Here is a 23,184-nt window from a genome sequence, read left to right as displayed (position 1 = left end):
ATGCCTTTTTCACACACGGGTTAGAGTTTTAACAGGCTGTCAAATCTTGTCTTTTATAGAATTGTTACTTCCAAAACACGGAGGTCTGAAGAAATAAAATTTTCCTAGATTTTTAAAAACTTTCCACCCTGTATATTATTTTGTGTGCTAAACATCAGAAGGTTAGATGATGCAGGTTGAAAAGGCAGGGGGAGGAGAAAACCATTAAGTTTGGCTAGAAAAAAAAGCATAGTCTAAGGGCAGCTGTTCTCAAGATTTTTTTTATTGTAAATACCATCAGACTTTCAAATGAATTTAAAAACCTTTCAGCATTATTTAATGAAAAAGTCTTATACTGTCACATACAGGATATAGCAATAAGCACTATGCATCTGTCAGGCTCAGTGAAAAACACCATTATTGTATACTTGGAAAACCCATTCTCTAGTGGGCACCTGTCATAATTTAAGGGGTATTTTCTGCAGTCAAATTAAAAAAGGTCTATTGTAAATCTGCAAGTTATTTTCTACAGCAATGCCTAGTTACGTGCCTTAAATAGTCCCATGAAAAAATAATTCCATTGCTCCTAATCCCTGATGCAAGGCACTTCAGAGCACCCGCAAACGTCCATGTAAACAGCAACACAGTACAGCATTTAAATAACATGGATGACTTACACACAGCTTGGCCTAGACTCGAGGAGAAAGAAAACCCACCATTACCAAAGCTACAAAGTTCATTAAGATTCAAAGTTTCTCTTGTTATAAAGAGAAGACGACATACAACCTCTCGGGGGAAGGAGGACCCTCATAAATATTCATATTGAAAATGGGCATACTCCTTGACAGGTGGGGATGGCTTCCAGATCCGCAGGCCGGACTACTGTAGCACCGTGGGAATGCATCCAACCCTCCCAGGAGCTCCCCTGACTCCACAATGACAAGGATGCAGAGAAAGGAGCTTCCTGGATTTCCCTGCCAAGGAAGTTCTGCATTACTTAGCTCAGTACATCTCATGTACAGAAAGCACCAGTTTAGGAAAAAAATTATAGAACCCCTCCAGCAATCTTGCTCAGCCTGAAAGTTCATTTCTTACTACTTTTTCATGCCACTAACGTTAAAATCAAGAAGGCTAAAACTAGAATGGTGATAAATACTAAAGGAGAAATTGTCTCCCCACCCCCAGCAAATTTATCTCTCAAGTAAAACACAGTTGAGTCACATAATATAAAAGTTCTGCTGCATTCTCTAGAACCTCCCATTCCAGCAGATGTTCTGCCTCCTGGAGGATTAGTACCCAGGGGCAAAGAGGCCTGGGCTCCGCCCTGGTGGGAAGCAAGGCCACACTCCACATTCCTAAGCAGTGACTCTCTGAACACCCTCAGAACACAGAGGTGTGAGCTGAGAGCAGCCGAAGGAGACCTGGGGTGACCTCCGGGTGACACCAAAAACTAACAAATGGGACTCCAGCAAGGGCCAACTTCATATATGAAGATCAATGTATCTGTGATGATCCTTCCTATCAACACACCCTCCTCAGGCATAGAAGGAGGAAGGCTCTATCTCGGTTTATGCAGTTAAGAATCAATGATAAATACTCAGACTGCTGTATTTCAAAATTAAAGATCAAAATTTCCCAAATCAATTTCTTCATACATGAGATACAGTATATAAAAAGTTGGAACGATGGTTAATTCCAATATAAAAGCACATACAAAACCCCCTACTTTTCCTTCCAAATTACTTGGGTTCATACAGCTGAATCTACCACACAACTGTTCTATACTAAAGACACCGCTAAAGTAAAATACTGCTAAAATACTTCAGGTCAGCACAACGAGGTTCCGTATCTTGACGACTGCATTAAAACTGCAGCATTCAGCTGAGCTGAGAAGCACCACTCCTAAACACGGTTTCCTTCCTCCTGCTCTTGCGTTCCACAATGATTGTTAAACGGCTGGGCCATCCACTGCCCGTTTGGAATGTCACTGAAAGATGATTCTCTTAACTCCGCACTGTCAGCAGCTAAGAGGGGAGAAAAGAATGTTGGTTAAAAATACAAGCTTAAGTGATCAAGTCAGCAGATTCTCACAGTCCAATAAAAGGGAATTATTATTATATTAAAAGAAAAGAATGTAACTAAGAAGACTTAAAGGAAACAAGCTATACGGCCACCAAATAAGCACCAACTTTTTGCTGTTACCATGTGACATTTTGCATTATCATTCCCATCTGCGAATTTTCCCCTTCCTGTTAAATCCACCCCACCCCGCACCCTGACAGGGCCAGTGCTCTGGGAGGCACGCTCACGCAGGAGGAACCCACCTGCCCCACTGGACGGGAAGCTGCCCGGTTCACTGCCACACGGGTTCTCACTGTAAGCACCGCCATAGGCTGCTTCATAACCAGGATCGTATTTCTCTTCTTTAACAGCCATTTTCTTTGCATCCTCTGTGAAATAGGGAGAAAAAATTAAACACTGACTAGGTAATAGTGATTTTGAAGATCTTTATTAAGAAACCATGGACTATTCTTTTTAAGTGTTCATGAATACTGAAATTCATTTTGCTATCATCTTTTCAACTCTTTGTGGCACATGCCAGCTTTACTCTTAAGCACGGAAGAAACCCTGAGGGCGCTTAATTTCAGGCAGCAGACAAAGTCCACTTGCTCCTCGGGGTGTGCCTTGCGCCTGGCGAGGGGGAGCCCAGGGGAGGAGCCTGATCTGCAGCACGACTCTCTGACACAGAGGTGACCTCTTCTCCGGCTTCTATTAACCTACTTTGTATAACGAAAGGAGTGATAGCAGTGGTGTACCTTGGGCCAGCTGCAGGTCGAACGTGTACTGCACCTCCTGAACATCTGTATTTCGTTCAATGCCTTTCAACTGATCCCTTAAGTCCTTCAGCTTAATGTAGTAATGAACCTTGTCCTGGGCCCGAGGGAACTGGGCACACCTCGCGCTGGATGACGGCATGACGTAGCAGAGCTGGAATCACAAAGTTCCGTTTCAGAAATGCTGCAACTCTACTGAACTGATTCCTATTGAAATCATACCACTTATCATTCGACGATGCCCAGCATCCCCCGGTAACCATGACGACCTACTTGGACACAGAGCCAGGGCAACCCTGTGATGACCTCAGAACAGAATCTCCTGACTTGATCATTTAAGTTTGTAAGTAGACTAAGTAGATTTAACCAACATTCTTCTCTCCCCTCTTAGCAGCTGACAGTGCGGAGTTAAGAGAATCAACCTTCAGATTATCAAGGTAATAACTTGATGTCTAACCATATACATATATTGTATACATAAAATTAGTAAAAGTAGTTGTGCTGAGGTTCAAATTTGTGATATTTACCCTGCTTGTGGCCTGGGAAAGCAGTCAAGGACAGCCCAAAGCCTTGCGACCCTACCCCTGGGTGGGAGACACGGAAGAGCTCCTGGCTCCTGGCTTCAGACTAGCTCAGCATCGGCCGCTGTGGGCACTTGGGGAGTGAACCAGCAGATGGAAGATCTTTCTGTCTTTTCTTCTCTGTGCAAATATGACTTTCCAATTAAAAAAATTCTTATAAAAAAATAAATATTAGCAAGATCACCAAAACCACTGTATTTAAGACACAAGTTTGGAATCAAGTTATCTGTGGCAAGGACAGGTTTGAAAGCCACTGTTTTTTCATGATGCCTTCGTATCTAAGACATGAAGGTCGAACACCATTGAGGTTGGCTGCACGTCCGTGCAGGGCATATTTAAACGGCTCTGAAATGAATACACAAGTAGGGTAATAGTTTTCTTCATGAGAATCATGTCTCAATTTGCATGTTTGCTTCAAGGGCCAACTGAACGCAACAAGAATATGCTATTAAATATATTTTAAACGAAGCACATAAACCAGTTCCTCTTAAACTTTAGCTAGATCACATCATTAAGACACCTGGCTGGGCCCAGTGAGGGGTTGATGTCCCGGCTGCTCCACTTCCCATCCAGCTCCCTGCTTGTGGCCTGGGAAAGCAGCAGAGGACGGCCCAAGGCCTTGGGACCCTGCACCCACGTGGGAGACCCAGAGGAAGCTGCTTACTTCTGGCCTTGGATCTTGGCGCAGCTCTGGCCGCTGTGGCCACTTGGGGAGTGAAAAAGGGGATAGATCTTTCTCTGTCTCTCCTCTCTGTAAATCTGCCTTTCCAATAAAAATGAATCTTTACTTAAAAAAGACTTTTTGCTGATAAACATATCTCTAATAAAATTCTAGCAGTATCTGAATTATTTTACAAGTGATAGTTCAAGCTGATACACACGGAGATGTTATTCAATAAAACACAGTGGAATTTTTCTTGTAGCTTGAAATACAAAGAATAGGACAAATAGAAAGGGAAATGAATGAGAAACATTACACATCTGGCTGCCACTTTGATGACTTACAGTTTCTGTGTCTGGAATCTTGTGGGGTTGGAGCCCAAATTCCAAGTTCTTAACCTTTACTCCAAAAACTTCTCTACTAAAAATTTCATAAATACCTAAAATGAAACACAATACAAATCTATTTACCATGCCTATAATGTTAGCAAAGAAAAAAAAAACCACAAAATTTAAAAGTAAATCTTACATTTTCCATTAAACACTGCTATTCGTGGCTGGTATTTCTGTAATTTCTGTACTAGAATACGTCCTCCTTCACGAAATTCTTTACTAAAATGGAACGAAGAAGTAGTCACAGACACAAACAGGACAGCATGTGCAGCACGCTCAACCCAGGCAGTCTCAGTGAGGACCCCGGCACACATGCGCAGAGCTCAGTTTGAAGCAGGAGCACGTGATGCTCTCAGGGTCGGCTCGGCGCCAGCCCCTCCGTACGCCATCCTTACCTGGAAAGGTCTTTGCTGCCTGGCGTCGTCCTCTCCACCATGTTGGTGAATCCAATGCCATACTTCCCAGGCAACGTGTGATCGTCCATGTGATTCAGCTGCACCTCACTCAGGCCTGACATAAACAGACACTTCCCTGGGAAAAAGACAGGCTGGCTGACTTCTGCGCAAGGTCAAGGGCTTTTGTGCAAAGAGCAATGTGATCATCCACATCCTATTCTTGCAATACGTGGGCCCGGTGCAGCAGCCTAGTGGCTAAAGTTCTAGTCTTGCACAAGCCGGGATCTCATGTGGCGCCAGTTCTAACCCCGGTGGCCTCACTTCCCATCCAGCTCCCTGCTTGTGGCCTGGGAGGGCAGTCGAGGACGGCCCAATGCTTTGGGACCCTGCACCCACGTGGGAGACCCAGAGGAGGTTCCTGGCTCCTGGCTTTGGATCAGCTCAGCAGAGGCCATTGTGGAGAGTGAACCAGCAGATCAAAGATTTTTCTAACTATCCTTCTCTCTGTAAGTCTGACTTGCCAATAAAAATAAATAAATCTTTTTTAAAAAAAGCTGTAACATAGCTCAAATCCCATATTGAGGAACTAGTATGTGCTGGGTCACCCCTGACACGCATAGGCCCCTTCAGTCAGCACAGTGACCGTCTGAGACACCACCGTCATCTCTCAGGTCTGAGAAGAGGTGCAGAAAACTCTCAAACTATTTTCGTTTGCAATAACTGCTGATAACATCACCTGCTCCCGGGACACCGCACAGATAACCTAGACACACCTGGAACTGAGGAAAACAGTTCAGCTTTCTCTAGAAAGTGTGTCTGTTTTTCCTAAACCTTAATTTATTTGAAAAGCTGAGAGACAGAGGGGGAGAGACAGAGAACTCTCCCATCTGCTGGTTCATGCCCCGAAAGGCCTCAATGGCCTGTTCAGAAGCCTGAGACTCCATCCCGCTCTCCCAGACGGGTGCCAGGGGCACAGGTTCTTGCGCCGTCTCCCACTGCTTTCCCAGATGAATCGGCAGCATTGAGGTGGAGTGGCTGGCAGCCGAACCCGTGTACAGTCACAACGCTGCTGTCGCGGTGCAGCCTGGCCTGCAGCGCTGTAATACCACCTCCACCACAAAAGCTTCAAAAATAATGAAGACAAAATATTAACAGTTCTAAAAACATTACTGTCACTTGCTCTAAATGTTAATCAGCTCATGTTTCCTGAGGGACACTCTGCGAACGCCACTCCTCTGGGCTGTGTTAAACAAGACAGCTTGTCAGTGAGTGCTTGCTATGGTGCAGCACCTTGTGCCACCACTGCAGACACCAGCACCCCAGGTTGGGGTACTGATTTGGGTTCCAGCTACTTATCTTCTGAGCCGGCTGCCCACCGCAGCACCTGCAGAGGCAGTGGATAACGGCTCATGTACTTGACTTCCTGCCACTCATATGTGGGAGACACAGAAGGAGTTTCTTAATCCAGGAGTCAGCCTAGCCCAGCTCCGGCTGTAACTGCCCGCTAGAGACTGAACCAAGAATGAAAGCTCTCTTGCCAAAGTTTAAATAAACAAATCTTTTTTTTCTTTTTTAAAAAAGGTGGCTTATATGTGATTTCAAAGGTCATTCTAAACTTATAACCATTGCAGGCTTGGTGTTTGGCACAGCATGTAAGAAGTCCTTTGCAGGGCCAGTGTGGTAGCCCTACAGGCTAATCCTTACACTACAGTGCTGGCATACAATCTGAGTGCCCAGTTCTAGTCCCATCTACTCCACTTCCCATCCAGCTCCCTGCTTGTGGCCTGGGAAAGCAGCAGAAGAAAGCCCAAGTCCTTGGGGCCCTGCACCCATATGAGAGACCCAGAAGAAGCTCCTGGCTTTAGATCGGTTCGATTCCAGCTGTTGCAGCCATCTGGGGAATGAACCAGTAGATGGAAGATCTCTCGCTCTCTGTGTAACTCTGCCTTTCAAAACAATGACCTGCAATACTACACCTGACATCAGAACGCTTGGGTTCACGCTCTGGCTCGCCTCTCAAGTGTACCTCCTGTTTATGTGCATCGTGGCAGGCAGCAGGTGTGCCCTGTCAGCCACATGGGAGACCCAGCTGGCTTCCAGGCTCCGGGCAGGCAGCTGTGGCATGAGCCAGGGGATGAGAGGTTTCTGCCTTTCAAGTAAATCATCGAGCAATTTATAAGCATGAGCACCTTCACTACTATGTTCTGCTAGTAGTTCCTGTACAGAATGTCTCAATCACGGCACTGCACAACTATGACAGCTCAAGTGCCAAGTGAAAATGCATTTCATCACTTCATTTCTCTTAGGAAAATCTGGGTCATTATCATGTCTGCAGAGCCATGAAGAGCTACTGACGCTAGCAAGCCTACAGTGAGCTTTAAAAAATGTATACAGTAGGGCCCGGCACGGTGGCGCAAGTGGTTAAAGGTCCTTGCCTTGCATGCCCGGGATCCCATATGGGCGCCGGTTCTAATCCCGGCAGCCCCGCTTCCCTTCCAGCTCCCTGCCTGTGGCCCGGGAAAGCAGTTGAGGACGGTCCAAGGCTTTGGGACCCTGCACCCGTGTGGGAGACCCGGAAGAGGCTCCTGGCTTCGGATCGGCATAGTATCGGCCCGTTGCGTTCACTTGGGGAGTGAATCATCAGACGGAAGATCTTCCTCTCTGTCTCTCCTCTCTGTATATCCGCCTTTCCAATGAAAATAAAAATAATAAAAATAAATCTTAAAAAAAAAATGTATACAGTAGTAACACTCAGTGAGCACAATTCAAACAGAAGAGAAAGGACTCTTCTTCACGCCCTCCGCTCATGTTAACAGCGGCATAGCACTTCAAAGCCTGTAGCATAATGCACACACACAAAGATGAAGATATAACTACACATAAATCCTTTAAAAAGACACAGCTGTTTAAAGGAAACTCTATCAACAAGGATATTGGATTTAAAAGCAAATTAGGGGCCAGTGCTCTGGCACAGTATCCCACATTGGTGCCAGTTCATGTTCTAGCTGTTCCACTTCTGAATCAGTTTGCTGCTGACAGCAGCAAAGGATGGTCCGAGTGTTTGGGGTCCCTGCATCGACACGGGAGACCTGCAAGCAGCGCCTGGCTCCTGCTTTTAGACCTGCTCGTCTCTGACTGTTGCAGCCATTTAGTAGTGAAACAGTTTAAACAAAGAAAAAATAGATTTATTTAGATTTATTGATATACAGATACACAGAGTGGAGGAGAGACAGAGAGATCTTCCATCCGCTGATCACTCCTCAAGCAGCCACAACAGCCACAGCTGGGCCAATCCAAAGCCAGAGGCCAAGAGCCATGAGCCTCTTCGGGTCTCTCGCATGGGTGCAGGATCCCAAGGCTTTGGACCATCCTCAACTGCTTTCCCAGGCCACAAGCAGGGAGCTGGATGGGAAGCAGGACTGCCGGGATTAGAACTGGTGCCCAAATAGGATCCTGGCATGTTAAGGTGAGGACTTTAGCCACTAGGCTACCATGCCAGGCCCAAATAAATCTTTCTGCCTTTTAAAGTAAATTAATAAAAAGCAATTACTTACAAAAATGGTTTCCAGGTCCAGGGTAATGATGTCCTTTGTAAGCAGCCATTAGTCCTGGGTTTATGCCAATCTATAAAACAAAATAATTATGCCTTGAAGTCTTAGAAACCAGGGCTTAAGAAAACTTAGGGTTTCTATGCAGGAGTGGTGGACAACACTGGCTAATAAAATACAATCTTCAGCTTCATAGGCAGTATCACCTGTCAGTCAGCACTCCTGGACCTTCTTTATATTAAAGAATCACTGTTTATAAAAACCTCAAGACCCCCAGCCCCATCACCCTCACCCACGGGGCTACCTTCAGCCTGAAAGGAAAAGATTTTGAAGCAGTGTATCAGTCGGAGCCCATGCCTAACAGCCTTGTTCTCAGTCCCTGCTCACAACACACTCTGCACCACTTAGCTGATTACACCACGTGTTGACGTTTCTCACGGTAACTGACAAAACTACAGGTTCAAAATCAATGCAGTCATTGACTGCATGCACAGGGCACACGTCATCTAAGTGATCCCAAGGGTGTTTCCATCGAACAGCACCCCCATAAGGGAGGCACTGGTATCAACTCTGTTTATAATGAGGAAAACAGTACACAAGAAGGTCCAGGCTTACCTGTGGCTTCAGCTGCTTCCAACCTAGAATCCACTCTCTTACTTCCCCACACAGGGGCCTGGCGCGGTAGTCTAGTGTCTAACGTCCTCACGTTACATCTGCTGGGATCCCATATGGGTGCCGGGTTTAATCTGGGCGGCCCCACTTCCCATCCAGCTCCCTGCCTGTGGCCTGGGAAAGCAGTGGAGGATTGGAACCTGCATCCACGTGGGAGACCAGGAGGAAGCCCCTGCTTTTAGCTTCGGATCAGCTCAGTTCTGGCCATTGCAGCCACATTGCAGCCAGCTCTGGCCACTGCAGGTTCATTGGGAGTGAACCAGCGGATGGAAGATCTTCCTCTCTCTCGACTCTGCTCTGTATATCTCAATAAGTATTGCATATTTCCTCTTTGTGTATCTCTGTAAGTATTGTATATTTGCAACAAAAATAAATATATCTTTGGGGGGGGAACCCTTTCCCGCATAGCACAACCTTAAGAAGGATTCCCAGAATGGTTCTTTTCAGCAAAATTTTATTTGCTCGGACAACTGCTGAGTACAGCTACGCCACTAATGCTGTTTATAAAGCAAATGAAGTAAAAAATCCTTACAATCACAATGTCCAGGTTGAAGGTCAAAATATCAGGGAGCGTTTTGGTCAAAAGCTCGGCTTCTGAAACCCCATTGAAACGGTCTACTTTTCTTTTCACTTTAAATGCGTCTGTAATTTTTTCTTGCTTTTCCTTTGATTTGGCAGACTTGCCAGATTTTTTTGACTCGGCAGGTTTTTTGGGTTCTGCTGCTTCTGTCGGCTCTGTTGGCTTTGTTGCTTCTGTGGCTCGAGTTCTTCTCTTCCTTCCTCTTGGAGCCTCTGAAACACAACGATTTCCAGAATGCAGCACAGAAAGCAGCAGCCCACAACCGCCAGCAGCCTTCCCTGAAGTGGCCCCACTGATGCTCTCTCTACGTACTCCCTAAAATTCCCTACATTCACTTATACCTCCCCCATCAGTCCCCTCTTCTTGTACCCTGGAGCTGCCTTGTGTGGGGTCCCAGCCCACCACCCACTCCCGTCATAACTGCTCATGCAAAGAAACACCAGCATCATCACAGATCACTTTTCCACACACTCTGACTCAGCATCTCACTCAACACCAGGGAGTCTAGATGTAATGATACCAAGAAGCAAGCTAACAAAGAGAAGATCAAACAGAAAAATAGGAAAGGAAACCAAGATCCCTTAGCTTCTAGCAGCAGAAATCCTCTAGTGGCTCCTGCCAGGGGTTCCACAGCCTGTCCCACAGTCCATCCAAGGGAGGCGCTGAAGGGGACACCACTGGGCTGCAGTGTTTCTCAGAAGCCTGGGGCTCCGATCTCAGGAAGCAGGCAGGCCAGGCCGCTCTCAGCCTCTGCCCTGCAGACGTTTTAGACTAGGTAACTTTGTGGCAGGGGATCTTCTGCAAATGACACAATGTTCTGGCAGCATCTGTGGTCTCTATCCACTAGATGTCAGTAGCACCTGCTGCTCAGGCCTTTCCAATGTCTTCCTGAAGGACAAAAGCATCCTCGGCCAAGAGCCACCGGCCTACAGCTACACCAGGAAGCCTAGGTTTTCTCACTCATGGGTCTCTAACACTGTTCTCACTTCTCGGCTGCTACAGCACCCCGTTCCTACTCGGCATTTCCCTGACGGGGCCTGGAGCCGTCCAGGTCGCTCTTCCTCCCTTCTGCTCACTGCTGCAGCTGCTCCCTACGCCCAGAGAGTCAGGGAAGCTCGAGTGCTCCACGCACAGAAACGCGGCAGCGATCAGGGCAGGCGGGATCCCACGGCAGAGCAGTCAGAGGCCCTCCTGGAATCACAAACCCAAACTCTGAGCTCAGACAGACGCTGCAACAACAGAGAAAACTTCTCTTTCTCCACCTGTTTCCTCCCCTTGCAAGTCTCTTGCTGAGTGGCACTTTATTCAACCAGCCACCTATGCCAGCAATGGAGGAGTTTACTAGGGTCCGAGCTTGCGTCCCACGGGTTGATGTGGTGGGAAGGCCAGTCCCTAGGGTGGCAGTGTTGGAAGCTGGTGTGAAACCTTTAAGAGGTGAGGCCTACGACTGGCCTAGTGGCAAAGTGGATTAAGCCACTGCCTGTGATGCCAGCAAATACAAATCCTGCTTCAAGTTTCACCGTTCTGTTTATGATCCAGCACCCTGTTTCCCCAGCTAACTGGGGAAAGTATTACAAGACACCCCTACACTCAGGCCTCTGCCGCCCACATGGAAGGATGAGACAGCGCCTAGCGTCAGCTTTGCCCAGCGCCACCACTGTGGCAGTAAACCAGTGCAGGGGACATCTCTTTCTCTGCCTTTCTCTCCATAGCTCTGCCTTTCAAATAAATACATTTTTAAAACATAAACAACAAAGACAAAAAGGAGATGTGGTCTAGCATGTCCACTGGTTACGTGAAGGCACGATCTTAGGAAAGGTTTTAGGGGGATAGTGCCCTGGCACACACAGCTGCTGGCACCCCATATGGACACAGGTTCACATCCCGGCTGCTCCACTTCTGATCCAGCTCTCTGCTAATGGCTAGAGAAGGGCAGTAACAGATCGGCCCAAGTGTGTCGACCCCTGCCACCCATGTGGGACACCAGGAAGATACTTCTGGCTTCAGCCTGACCCAGCCCTGGTGACTGTGGCCATTTGGGGAGTGAGTCAACGGATGGGACCAGCCTTGTTCCCCACCCCCACCCCAGCCTCAGCCCTCCACATTTCCTTGCTGCATCCTGGACTGCAATAACGGAGAACCGCTCCACAGTGCTGCTGCGTGGGCTTCCTCTTGGCTGTGCTTTGGCACACACCGCTCCCACTGCCCGAGCCCTTGGTCCGTGTTAGATGCCAACCACCTGAGGCCCCAGGGTACGCTCTCACTACTTCGTGGGCTCGCTGCCTTCCTCGACTAGACTGTGAGGTATCTGAAGGTTAGACCAGTATCCTTTTATCGCCGAGAACTTATTCCAATGCCCAGCACACACACACAGCACTTAACCTTCATCACTGAACCCTTTCTGAGATAATCTGGCTGAGTCAATACTTGCTTGCGCTAACCATCATGGTGAATATTACCTGGTATGGGTTCCGGAGCGGGAGCTGGGACTGCACCTTCCACTGGCATTTGCTGTTCATTCATAACTGGCAAAGCAGGGGCCTCCGCCATCACGTGTGGAAAGGGAAATGGATAAAAAGCTTGGGCTTGCTGAAGGGAGTAGCTGCAAGGACAACAGGCAGAAAGAAGATGTAAGCTTGATGCAATTCTCCAAGGTCAAAGCAGCAGCCACGAAGAAACATCAGGCTCCAGGTGCCTTGTCACAGACGATGGGGTACACCTAGATAACAGTTCCTAGAGCACACGCGTGTGCACACACACACACACGCACTCAGCCAACCTTTCCTGTGACATGAACTGCCGTGCACCATAATGACAGGAGCGCTCACCAATGAACAGAGCAGTATTGTTAAGTTGGCCTACACTCAAATGAGATCATGAGAATTTTCTAGAGACCAGACCGGAAAGGCTATTCAAACAAACAGAGCTATAACGTCCATACATGCAACTTGTCCCCCCCTTCACCATTTTATCATCTGATCACGGCGCTCCTCTCCCGCTCGAGGCTCTCCTTCCCTATATCATCTGTTGATTCACTTATCCACTAAAATTTGCTGTTGCTACATTTGTCACTAAATGCAGATCACAAGCGGATCTACTGTAGGTATCTATAAAAATTATGAAGCAAGAATCTCTTTTTATGAATGATTCTTATCATTCTTTCCGAAGCCAGGAGCTCTTCCAGGTTTCCCACGCAGGCGCAGGGTCCCAAAGCTTCGGGCCGTCCTCCACAGCTTTCCCAGGCCACAGGCAGGGAGCTGGATGGGAAGTGGAGCTGCTGGGATTAGAACCGATGCCCATATGGGATCCCAGCAGACGCAGTCAAGGCGAGGACTTCATCCGCCAGGCCACCACACCAGGCCCTGTTTACTTTTTTTCATCTATCTTTATGTGCACCCCAACCATCCCACATGACCCCTCTTCCTCCTACTGTTCACCCCTTTTTCTCTCCTCGCCTCCAGGTGTACCCATCTTTCATTGAACTACAGGGCTCACAGGACTGCTCTGTCCAGACACCTCAAACAGATAAACTGTTTTTTCTGACAACTTATCTCAAAACACACACACATGTGCCTACACACACATACACAAGCTGAACAACACGACAATTTAGATTTCTGTTTTTCAGAAAATGAGCTCCTTCATGTTTTCTGTAGAATTAGACTCTAGTGGTGGACATTGTGGCACAGTGGGCTAAGTGACCGCTTGGGATGACTGCCACCCATACTGGGGTGCCAGTTTGAGTCCTGCCTGCTCTGCCTCTCATCCAGTCTCCTGCGCTGTGTCTGGAAGGCAGCAGATGATGATGGCTTGAGTGTTTGGGCCCCTGTCATCCATGTGGGAGACCCTGATGGAAGTCCTGCCTCCTAACTTCAGCCTGACCCAAGCCCTGGTTCTTACTGGTATTTAGGGAGTGAACTAGAAGATGCAATCTCTCTCTTTGCTGTATATTCCAAACAGATGAAATAAATATTTAGAATTAATACCTCCAGGGCCCAGCGTGATGGCCCTGTGGCTAAATCCTTGCCTTGAATGTGCTAAGTTCCTATGTGGGTGCTGGTTCATATCCCAACAGCTCCACTTCCTTCCAGCTCCCTGCTGGCCTGGGAAAGCAGTCGAGGATGGCCCAAAGCTTTGGGACCCTGCACCTGCCTGGGAGACCTGGAAGAGACTCCCGGCTTTAGATAGGCTCAGCTCTGGTCATTACGGCCACTTGGGGAGTGAACCAGTAGATGGAAGATTTTTCTGTTTCTCCTTCTCTCTGTAAATCTGATTTTCTAACAAAAAATACATCTTAGAAAAAAGAATTAGTGCCTCTAACTTCCTTAGTCTTAAGTTATACTAGCTTAAGTATTTAGGTTTCTATTTTCTGAAAACACTTCTCTTGAGCATATGTAACACTGAATACTTATAAAACAATGACCAATGCTAAACAACCTGAATGCTCAAGTTGCCTGATCTATAATGGAATACCACCACAACCACCAGAACACCATATGTGATGTTACTAAATGTAGATGTGTATATTACATTTGCACTATCAGCAAATATGACTATAATGACTTGAACAAGCCTGAATGTGCCCAGGAGTAAGTGGTTTCCTGTTGGCATCCTCCTGAAGCAGTCTACCTGGTCTAGGCCTTTGTTTCTTCTAAACATCTATTACAGAACTGTGGGCATTAGTTCGTTTCTACAACACACCGGAAAAGCGGCTCAGAATCAATGTCAACGTGGGATCCACTCTTCCTTTGGGAAAAACAGGGACTCACAAGTTTATTATCCCACTTCAGAGCCCACACCTGCTGGTCTCTGAGTACCCAAAGACTGCCACAACCAGGCCTTTCCCAGCTAGGCTGGGACGCACAATTTCTGCAAAAGCAGCTCAAAGTTTTCTCCAAGGCCCGCACTGAACTGATCTTCCATCTCTCTTAGTGACACTTATACTGCCATTTCCAACCTAACCATCATTTTCCCTAACAAAAGCAAAATCAGATCTAAGTGTATTTTCTGCCACTGACTAACACGACATCAATGAACCAGGCAGAAAACCTAAATCCCTTCCATTGCCCCCACCTGACTAGAACAGTCCCTCCTGGTTTGCTTGGCATTCCCAGAAATCTTAATCACAGTAAAAAACTGATGTTCCCATGTGCAGAATCTGGCCCATGTAAGTCTCTCTAAGAAAATCTCTTTAGATCTGGCCTAACATCCTGTTTTCCATCCTGGGTAAAAAGTCCTTTCCATGTGTGTGACAAATTCGAGTCCCGTTACACGACTGCTCTTTCCTCCTCTTCTGGTTGATTACTCTGTACCTGCCTTTGATGACTCTGTTTTTTTCTTTAAAGTCTATTTATCCATGGACTATCTTTCTTCAAAACGTTTTAAATTATCATTCCAAACAAAAAATGTATTAGGGTCGCTGCAGTGCCATACAGGCCAATCCTTTACCCGTGGCATGGGCACCGCTTCATGTCCTGGCTGTTCCACCTCCCATCCAGCTTCCTGCTTATAGCCTGGGAAAGCAGCAGAGGACGGCCCGAGTCCTTGGGTCCCTGCACTCACATGGGAGGCCTGGAGGAAGCTCCAGGCTTTGCTCCCTGGCTCCTGGCTTTGCATCAGCCCAGCTCTGTTGCAACCATCTGGGGAGTGAACCAGTAATGGATAGAAGATCTTCTCTCCCTAGCTTTCCTTCTCTCTCTCTAAAATCTGCCTTTCACATGAAAGTAAATTTAAAAAACAAAAATGTTTGTTAAAAAAGAAATAAAACTTTTTAATGCATAGCTTCCCATTCCTGGGTCAGCCTTGAATCAAGCAAGACAGAGACCCACTGCTGTGGGCCCACCAGGAACCTGAGTCTTTTCTGAAGCCCCCAGGAGCAAGTCTTTGGGCTATTCCACATATTCTCGGCACTTTCCAAACGTGTCAGCTTTGCAACTCCCAACAAACAAACAAAAAGCATCTATAATAGTACTACGCATGAAGCGAACAAAGTCACCACTTGCACTTGTAAGACCCAAAGTACAGGCTGGAGATGCGCCTGCCGCACTCAGCGCACGCTCTGCCCCGGTCCCGCCTGGAAGCAAGCTCGCGGGGTGTGAGACAGCCACAAGTCCTGGGTGAGTCCTCTGCTGGCAGATTTCTTGTGGGAAGGAAGTGGACTGTATTTCAGAATTTGACCCCATAAAGTCAGGAAGAAACACACACTCCATCCACATACATCTCTTCTCCTAAACTCAGAGAGAACTTACTCTGGTTACTTAAGCATGCCCCAGCCACACAGCAGCGACGGCAGATTCCAGAGCTGCTTCTCTTAGCCTTGACCAGGAGGCCCGAAGAAGTGTGGTCTGGCCCTGTTCCTCCTGCAATACCGCCCTCCCAGTCTTTTATTAGGCCTAACAGTACTATATCGTTCTTTTCCTTTTCAAAGACCTTATTTTTCATTCAGCTTTCTAACATACTACCTTCACAAAGCCCTCCCTGGTCGTAGCTAATACTTTAAAAGGGGTTTTATAGGTTCTGAAGATCGTCCCGAGACACTTTGGAAAACCCAGTTTTTTGTTTTTTTTAGCCTGAGAGTGCTACCTATAGTATTACACCAATGTTATCTACTCCGCGATCCTTAATACCACTTGCAAAGAGGAGGACACCACAGTCACTCCACCAACTATGACGACGGTAGCTGGATTCCTAAGAGACTCCATCGTCAGGGCAACTTGGCACTGGAAGGTGGAGGAACCTGGTCATCAGCAGGGAGGCGGTGAACCAATCCCCAGGGGCGGTAGCAGCAGGGGGACCGGCGAGCAGGGTCCAAGCAGGGTCCAAGCAGGGTCCGAGCAGGGACAGCGCAGCTCACAGTGCGCACGCGCCGCCACGGCCTTTGTGCCCACTCGGGACCCCTGCGTGCGCGCACTCGCCGGGCGCTCGCGGCCGCGCCCCGCCCCGCCCCGGACTCACCTGCCCGCGTTCTCCGCTTCCATGCCCAGCGGCCGCTCCCGCGCGTCTGGTCCCGAGGCTACGGCGGCGTTCGCACGGCGGTACCCGAGCACCGATTGGGCCCTGATGGCCGGCTGGACACGGACAACGGCCGGTTTCCACAAGCTCCACCCCCCACCCCGCTGCTGGGCCCTGTCCGCGCACCACTTCCGTCTTCCCAGACCCAGTGACGGCCACGTGATGCAGAGCAGCCCAATCACGTTCGCGCCCCTTCTCGTGAGCCACCTGCTCCGGCGCTGGGCCTTTCGGGAAGGTGGAGGACAGCCGGCGGACGAGGGAGGAGGACGAGCCGCGCCCCGTGACGTCAGCTCTGGGCCCTACCGCACGTTTAGGGCTGGCGGGGTGCAGAGGGCCCTTCCCCGCAGTCAGCATCCTCCCTGTCCTCTCCGTCCCCCAATTCTCAGCCCGGCAAGCAGCAGCACGTCGTGTAGTCACGTCATTCAAGTGAACCGGGGATAAAGAAAGCAAAGCCTGCGACGGGGCGCCGCCCGGTGTCCCAGGCCTGTGTGGGTGATTGCTTCGTGAAATGCCAGAACACGGACCCTGCTCTGCTCTAGATACCTGGGGTTGAGATCTTTGAGGTTTGCAGCACCAGACATGGGAGCCTATCGGACACCGTCACGTCTCACACCTCCAGCGTTCTTGCAGCTGGGGTTTGTAGCATTAGCTGTTGTGGTGTTTGTATGGGACCCCCATTCGGGAATTCCGGGTGGAGACGGGCCTCTCTCAGGCTTGCAGGGTGACAAACCTGGCTGCTGGGAAAGCAATCGGCTTTCCTGAGATTATGCCATTTTCAGAGCTGTTGCCGAATCCCCTGTGGTGTACAGTAGCCGCAGTGTATTTCTCTGGCTCATTGCATGTCTGGGTGCGCCTTAGGCTGGCACTCCAGCAGTCCAAAAGGAGCATTCAGGAGAAAATAGAAAACGATTGCTTTGTATCAGATTGAAAGAACTTTTTCTATTAAAAAGTGTTTCAGGAGCTTTGTGGAATCCTGTCTATTGGATATTGCCTACAACCTGGTGTTTAGTCATGAGAAACAAACTAAAACTCAAAAGAGAAACCCCACTTGCCTATTAGAGTGGCTCACATTACAAAGGACAAAAACCAAAACACTGGAGCAGTGTGGGATGTAGCAGAACGCTCCTTCGCTGCTGCTGGGTGCGCAAATTATTACCATTGCTTTGTTAGGTAGTTTGACATTTTTACAAAAGATTTTTTTTTTTAAAGATTTATTTTCATTGGAAAGGCGGATATACAGAGAGGAGAGACAGAGAGGAAGATCTTCCGTCCCATGATTCACCCCCCAGGCGGCCGCAACGGCTGGAGCTGAGCCAATCCAAAGCCAGGAGCCTCTTCCGGGTCTCCCACGCGGGTGCAGGGTCCCAAAGCTTTGGGCTGTCCTCGACTGCTTTCCCGGGCCACAGGCAGGGAGCTGGATGGGAAGTGGAGCTGCCGGGATTAGAATCGGCGCCCATATGGGATCCTGGGCGTGCGAAGCGAGGACCTTAACCACTGTGCCATCATGCTGGGCCCTACAAAAGATGTTTTAAAAAGCTTATTGGAATGCAGAGGAAGATCTTCCACCTGTGGTTCACTCCCCAAATTACCATTCTTCTGGTATGTACCTCACAGAAATGGATTCCTGGTGCACAGAGATTTATATAGAATGCTCACACCTATAACGTGAGTAGAAATTTTATTTCTATTAGTCAACAACTGCAGCTAACTTAACGTGTCCCCCCACAGGTGAATGGTCAGAGGTACTCAACTGATGCAACACAGCCTGGAGGAATAAGCCATACAGACAAGTGCAAATGCATGGTGTGCTTCCATTTATGTAAGATCCTAAAAGCAGGCTAGGGCCCAGGCACTGTGCAAAGTCCTTGCTTTGCATGTCCTGAGATCCCATGTGGGCACCAGTTCATCCAGCCCCGCTTCCCATCCAGCTCCCTGCTTGTGGCCTGGGAAAGCAGTCGAGGACGGCCCCTAGCCTTGGGACCATGCAGCCGTGTGTGGGAGACCTGGGGGAAGCTCCTGGCTCCTGGCATTGGATCAGCTGCAGCTGTTGTGGCCACTTAGGGTGTGAACCAGCAGACAGAAGATCTTTCTGTCAAACATGACTTTCCAATAAAAATAAATCTTTATTTAAAAAATCAAATAAATGAAAATGCTAACTAATGTGATGATAGCAGCTCAGTAGTTCCCCACGAAATGTGGCAGTGTGAGGGGAGCAGACGAGCAGCACAAAGATGCTTTTAGAGTGTAGCTAGATTATCTTGACTGTGATGATGTTTTCACAGGAGCACACAATGTTTAAACGACATCAAACTGTACTGTAAATATGTGTATTGTCTGCCAAAAATAAGACTGAAAACACGAGGGAGCAGGGATTTGATCCACTGCCTTTATACCCACATCCTTCATCAGAATGCCTGGTTTGAGTCCCAGATACTGTGTTTCTGATTCCAGCTTCCATGGGAGATGACAGGAGAACAATGTCTAGCCAGCCATTGGGAGACCTGGATTGAGTGTGGGGCTCCTGGCTCCTGCCTCCCCCGACCTTGGCAGTTGCAGGCAATTGGGGAATGCGCCACTGGATGAAGATGTGTCTTTGACCCTGGTACTGGTTGCAATACTATCCTGCCATGGATGCAGCTCCCTGCTAATGTTCCCCGGAAATGTAGAAGTTGGCCACACACAAGGGAGACCTGGATGGAGCTGTAGGACCCTGGCTCAGCCCTGGCTGTTGCAGCCATTCAGCGAGGCAATCAACAGGTGGAGGATGTTCCTTCCTATCTACTTATACATCACATATACACACGTGAGTGTGTCATAACTCATACTATTCACACAACCCTAACCCTTCTTGCACTCATTTTTGCACAAAACTCAACCCACAATCAGAATCCAATCTCAAGATGCATGGGCTGCCATCATGTCGGGTTTCCTCTTTCCCGGGAGCTGCAGAGACCCAGGACTAGATGTCTGAGTGAGGCTCTGTTACAGGTGTCACAGGGCAGGTGCTACCAGGTGGTTGAGCACCGGCCTTCACAAACTACAGGGAACTTCTCAGCGCGTTTATCTCCCCAAAGGTGATCCTGAGCCCACCCCAAGTGCCCTCTGCCAGGGAAATGCAGCTCGAGGCTGGGGACGGGGCGCAGCAAATCACGGCTGGTAGAGGTGTGGGCCCCAGGCTGTCGGCGTCCCACGTCCGCCCTAGTCACGTGTCCGCGCCGCCGCCCGTGCCCCCGCCTTCCCCTCCGGCTGCACGCCCTGCACTTCCGGTTCGCCGGGACTGCAGAGCGCACTTCCGCCCGTCCTCTGACCTACCGTGTTTTCCCTGAGCAGAAGCGACGCCGAGAGCGCTTCTTCCCTTCCTAGAAGTTGAGGGAATTCGGGGACACCTTTCCGTTCCGACCTTCCGCCTGCTCCCCGAGAACCCGCCGACGGGGGGCCTGAAGTGGGGGGCCCTTCGTCCCCACATCCCCCTCGCGTGGTGTCCGAGGAGGCCGAGGTCGCGAGCCCTTCGCGCGGGGCCCCGGCTGCCCGCCATGCCCGCCGGCGTGTCGTGGCCCAGCTACCTGAAGATGTTCGCGGCCAGCCTGCTGGCCATGTGCGCGGGGGCCGAGGTGGTGCACCGGTACTACCGGCCGGACCTGGTGAGTGCGCGGGCGCCCGCGGCTCCCGGCGCGTCGGGGGTGCCCGACCTTGGGATGCGCCCCGCTGCGTTCAGAGCTGCGCCTCCTGTGGGCTGGCCCTACGCCCCACTGAGTTTTAATCCACGTCTTGCTCCCTTGGCGTGTTGACCACGAAGAGACTGTCTAGCCGCTCATTCTTGAGCGTGTGCTTGTTTCGGTTTATTTATGTTACTTGTAAGGCAAAGTTACACAAATAGGATTTGCATCCTCTGGTTCACTCCCGGTCTCCCTCGTGGGTTCAGGGGCCCACGTGGGCGTCTTGCACTGCTTTCCCAGGCCATAACTGAACTGAATGGGAATTGGAGCAGCCGGGACTCCAGCCAGCACCCATATGGGATGCTGGTGCCTCAGGCGGGAGCTTAACGTGCAACACTACAGTCTAGCCACAGTATTTTTACTTCTTACTCAGAATTCCATTCTAACGCTTTACGAGAGTGTGGTTATATTTTATTAACAGAAAGAAAAAAGAAACCCAGAGCAGGGGCTGCGTCTGGCCACAGCGTGAGGCTTTACTGAGCCTGTCCGGAGTGATCCACACCCCGCTGTCCCATCCCCGCCTCCCCAAGCCCATTTTCCCCAAAGCACCTTTGACTCCCAGGCTTCCTTGGTGCTAACTACATTCAGTTAAACTCCCATTAAATGTCTAGATTCTTTCATTGCTCACTCAGCGGTGACCATCCTGTCCTTTGGTGACACCCACAGGGGTTCCCAGCTTTGGCCTGGTCCAGCTCCTGCTATCATGGCCTTTTGGGGAGTGAAATAAGATTTCTCTCTTTCCACTCTAACTCTGCCTTTCAAGTAAGTGGAAAGGTAAATCTTTAAAAAAAAAAATTGAATGTTTAAGAAACAGAGAAGTAAAAGAACAAGAAGAAAGCCTCCCTTTCTGCAGTTTATTTCAGAGAGAAGCCCCCGTGCTCAGGTGGTGTGTAGCCACTCTTTTTGCTTGTTGACTGTGTGTGTACACACAAGTACAGCTTGTGATGCTTCCTGCACATTAAACCGGAGGTCATGTGCACATTTTTGTGCACAGATGTTTCTGTACAGTCCTCCTTGGTAATCATTGCATAGCATTTTATATGTGTGTGTGTGTTTGCATGATTTATTTATTTGAAAGGCAGAGTTACAGAGTCCTTCCATCCACTGGTTCACTCCCCTAAGGGTAGCAATGACTGGCGCTGAGCCAAGCCGAAGCCAGCTGCTTCTTGGTCTCCCACCTGGGTTCAGGGTTCCAAGGACTTGGATGCTGCTATCCAGTGGCGGAGTGCCAGTTTGCGTTGTGGCTATTCCACTTCTGATCCAGCTTCCTGCTACTATATCTTGGGAGCAGTGGAAAAAGGCCCAAGTGCTTGGCAAGAAAAATCAGTGGATGAAGGATTGCTGTGCCCCCACATGTAGCTAAATGTCAGAAGCAAATTGAAATCCATGCATAGTTTTGCGTGGTAGACATTCCCCATGAAGGTTTTTGAAGCACACTGGTAGTTCAGGCATGCATCTCCGTGAGGAATCACTGCGATTGATGAGTCTGACTGCTAATGGTGAGTGCGAGGCCTGTCTGCTGCAGGCTGTCCGGAGGGACCTGGTCAGAGTCCACAGCAGCAGGCAGGGGCTTGTCCTGCCTTCTTACTCTTTGTGACCGGCCTCAGTCTTTCGGTCACATGGAGACATTACCCAGGAACGGTGCGTGTGTTTATGTGCTGTTCTGCTGTTCGTTTCTCTTGTAGACGATCCCTGACGTTCCGCCGGAGCGTGGAGAGCTCAGAACCGAGCTCCTGGGCCTGAAGGAGAGGCAGCAGAGACGCCAGCCGTGTCAGCAGTAGAAGCTGCCTGTGCCAAGGGCGCTGGGAGGAACGCTCTCTCCTAGATCCATGGATTTTGGTTAATTTATTGAGTCAAACTGCTCGGACTTCTTGTTTTTGAGTCCCGAAACCATGCTGACCGCAAGAGAAGGTGCTTCGCAGATACAAACTGATACATTGAACTTTAATTGTAATTCAGGCAGTCATTCTTGGGAACTGCTTGGTGCTTCCTGTCAGGCTCTTGAGTGTGGTCTGGAAGATACTTCCTTGAGGAAGCTTGACTACACTGTATAATAAAAGTAATAGTGACAATGATTGCTTCTGGCATGATGTTAATATTTCACTCAATATTATAAAGTGTTATTTGTACATAACAAAATTATAACCTTTGTGACTGGGTCATACAAGAGTTCTCTATCAAATTTGAGAAATCCCCAGGATCTAAGAAACCAAATTAAAATTTGAGATTTAATTTTTTTCTATAAAATAACATTTCTCTATAAAATACACATATATTTTTAAATATTTATTTTTTTATTACAAAGTCGGATATATATATAGAGAGAGGAGAGACGAAAGTATCTTCCGTCCCATGATTCACTCCCCAAGTGACTACAAGTGGCTATGCCAATCCAAAGCCAGGGGCCAGGAGCCAGGAGCCTCTTCCGGGTCTCCCATGCAGGTGCAGGGTCCCAAGGCTTTGGGCCATCCTCGACTGCTTTCCCAAGCCACAAGCAGGGAGCTGGGTGGGAAGCGGGGCTGCCAAGATTAGAACCAGCGCCCACATGGGATCCTGGCACATTCAAGGTGAGGACTTTAGCCACTAGGCCATGGCACCAGGCCCTATAAAATATATTTCTATAAAATAAATTATAATGGATCCATTGCATGCGCTGGCATCCCATATGGTTACCAGTTTGGGAACTGGCAGCTCCACTTTCCTTCCAGCTCTCTACTTGTGGCCTGGAAAAACAGTCGAGGACAGCCCACAGTTTTGGGACCCTGCACCAATGTGGGAGACCTATAAGAAGCTCCTGGCTCCTGGCTTCAGACGG

The 23,184-nt window shown here is 48.8% G+C and overlaps 2 protein-coding genes across 3 annotated transcripts; one reads left to right on the top strand and one right to left on the bottom strand.

Annotated features, from left to right (window-relative positions):
• Positions 1-20: 20 nt before the first annotated feature.
• TDG (thymine DNA glycosylase) lies at positions 21-16,749 on the bottom strand. 2 transcript variants are annotated; one of them, XM_040984626.1, is made up of 10 exons: positions 16,597-16,747; positions 12,102-12,244; positions 9,595-9,854; positions 8,397-8,466; positions 4,843-4,978; positions 4,584-4,666; positions 4,400-4,494; positions 2,796-2,967; positions 2,304-2,429; positions 21-2,003 (listed from the first exon to the last, which is right to left on the bottom strand). In XM_040984626.1, the coding sequence occupies exons 1-10, from the start codon at positions 16,617-16,619 to the stop codon at positions 1,882-1,884; spliced, it is 1,230 nt and encodes a 409-aa protein (XP_040840560.1). In that variant the 5' UTR covers positions 16,620-16,747; the 3' UTR covers positions 21-1,881. The 2 variants fall into 2 exon arrangements, with proteins under 2 accessions (XP_040840560.1, XP_040840561.1); XM_040984627.1 differs by having other exon boundaries at positions 1,906-2,003; positions 2,308-2,429; positions 16,597-16,749.
• A 3,233-nt stretch (positions 16,750-19,982) lies between these two features.
• On the top strand, positions 19,983-22,436 carry CUNH12orf73 (chromosome unknown C12orf73 homolog). Its single transcript, XM_040984651.1, has 2 exons — positions 19,983-20,294; positions 22,055-22,436. The coding sequence occupies exons 1-2, from the start codon at positions 20,187-20,189 to the stop codon at positions 22,148-22,150; spliced, it is 204 nt and encodes a 67-aa protein (XP_040840585.1). The 5' UTR covers positions 19,983-20,186; the 3' UTR covers positions 22,151-22,436.
• Positions 22,437-23,184: the final 748 nt, after the last annotated feature.

The sequence above is a fragment of the Ochotona curzoniae genome, unplaced genomic scaffold, assembly GCF_017591425.1.
Source record: "Ochotona curzoniae isolate NIBS_2020 unplaced genomic scaffold, NIBS_Ocur_1.0 contig_1014, whole genome shotgun sequence".
Taxonomy (NCBI): Eukaryota; Metazoa; Chordata; class Mammalia; order Lagomorpha; family Ochotonidae; genus Ochotona; species Ochotona curzoniae.
The sequence above is the reverse complement of the archived record's forward strand: the minus strand, read 5'-3'. Positions and strand labels throughout refer to the sequence as shown.

What these genes read in the sequence shown, in the direction of transcription:
- TDG (XM_040984626.1), bottom strand. Translation starts at nt 16,619, where the DNA reads ATGGAAGCGGAGAACGCGGGCAG. An exon ending in TGGACCTGGAAACCATTTTT is followed by an intron (nt 4,979 to 8,396) that starts GTAAGTAATTGC and finishes TCTTTTTCCCAG; the next exon opens with GGAAGTGTCTGTTTATGTCA. An exon ending in AGCAGTGTTTAATGGAAAAT is followed by an intron (nt 4,495 to 4,583) that starts GTAAGATTTACT and finishes GTTTCATTTTAG; the next exon opens with GTATTTATGAAATTTTTAGT.
- CUNH12orf73 (XM_040984651.1), top strand. Translation starts at nt 20,187, where the DNA reads ATGCCCGCCGGCGTGTCGTGGCCCAGCTACCTGAAGATGTTCGCGGCC. An exon ending in GGTACTACCGGCCGGACCTG is followed by an intron (nt 20,295 to 22,054) that starts GTGAGTGCGCGG and finishes TTTCTCTTGTAG; the next exon opens with ACGATCCCTGACGTTCCGCC.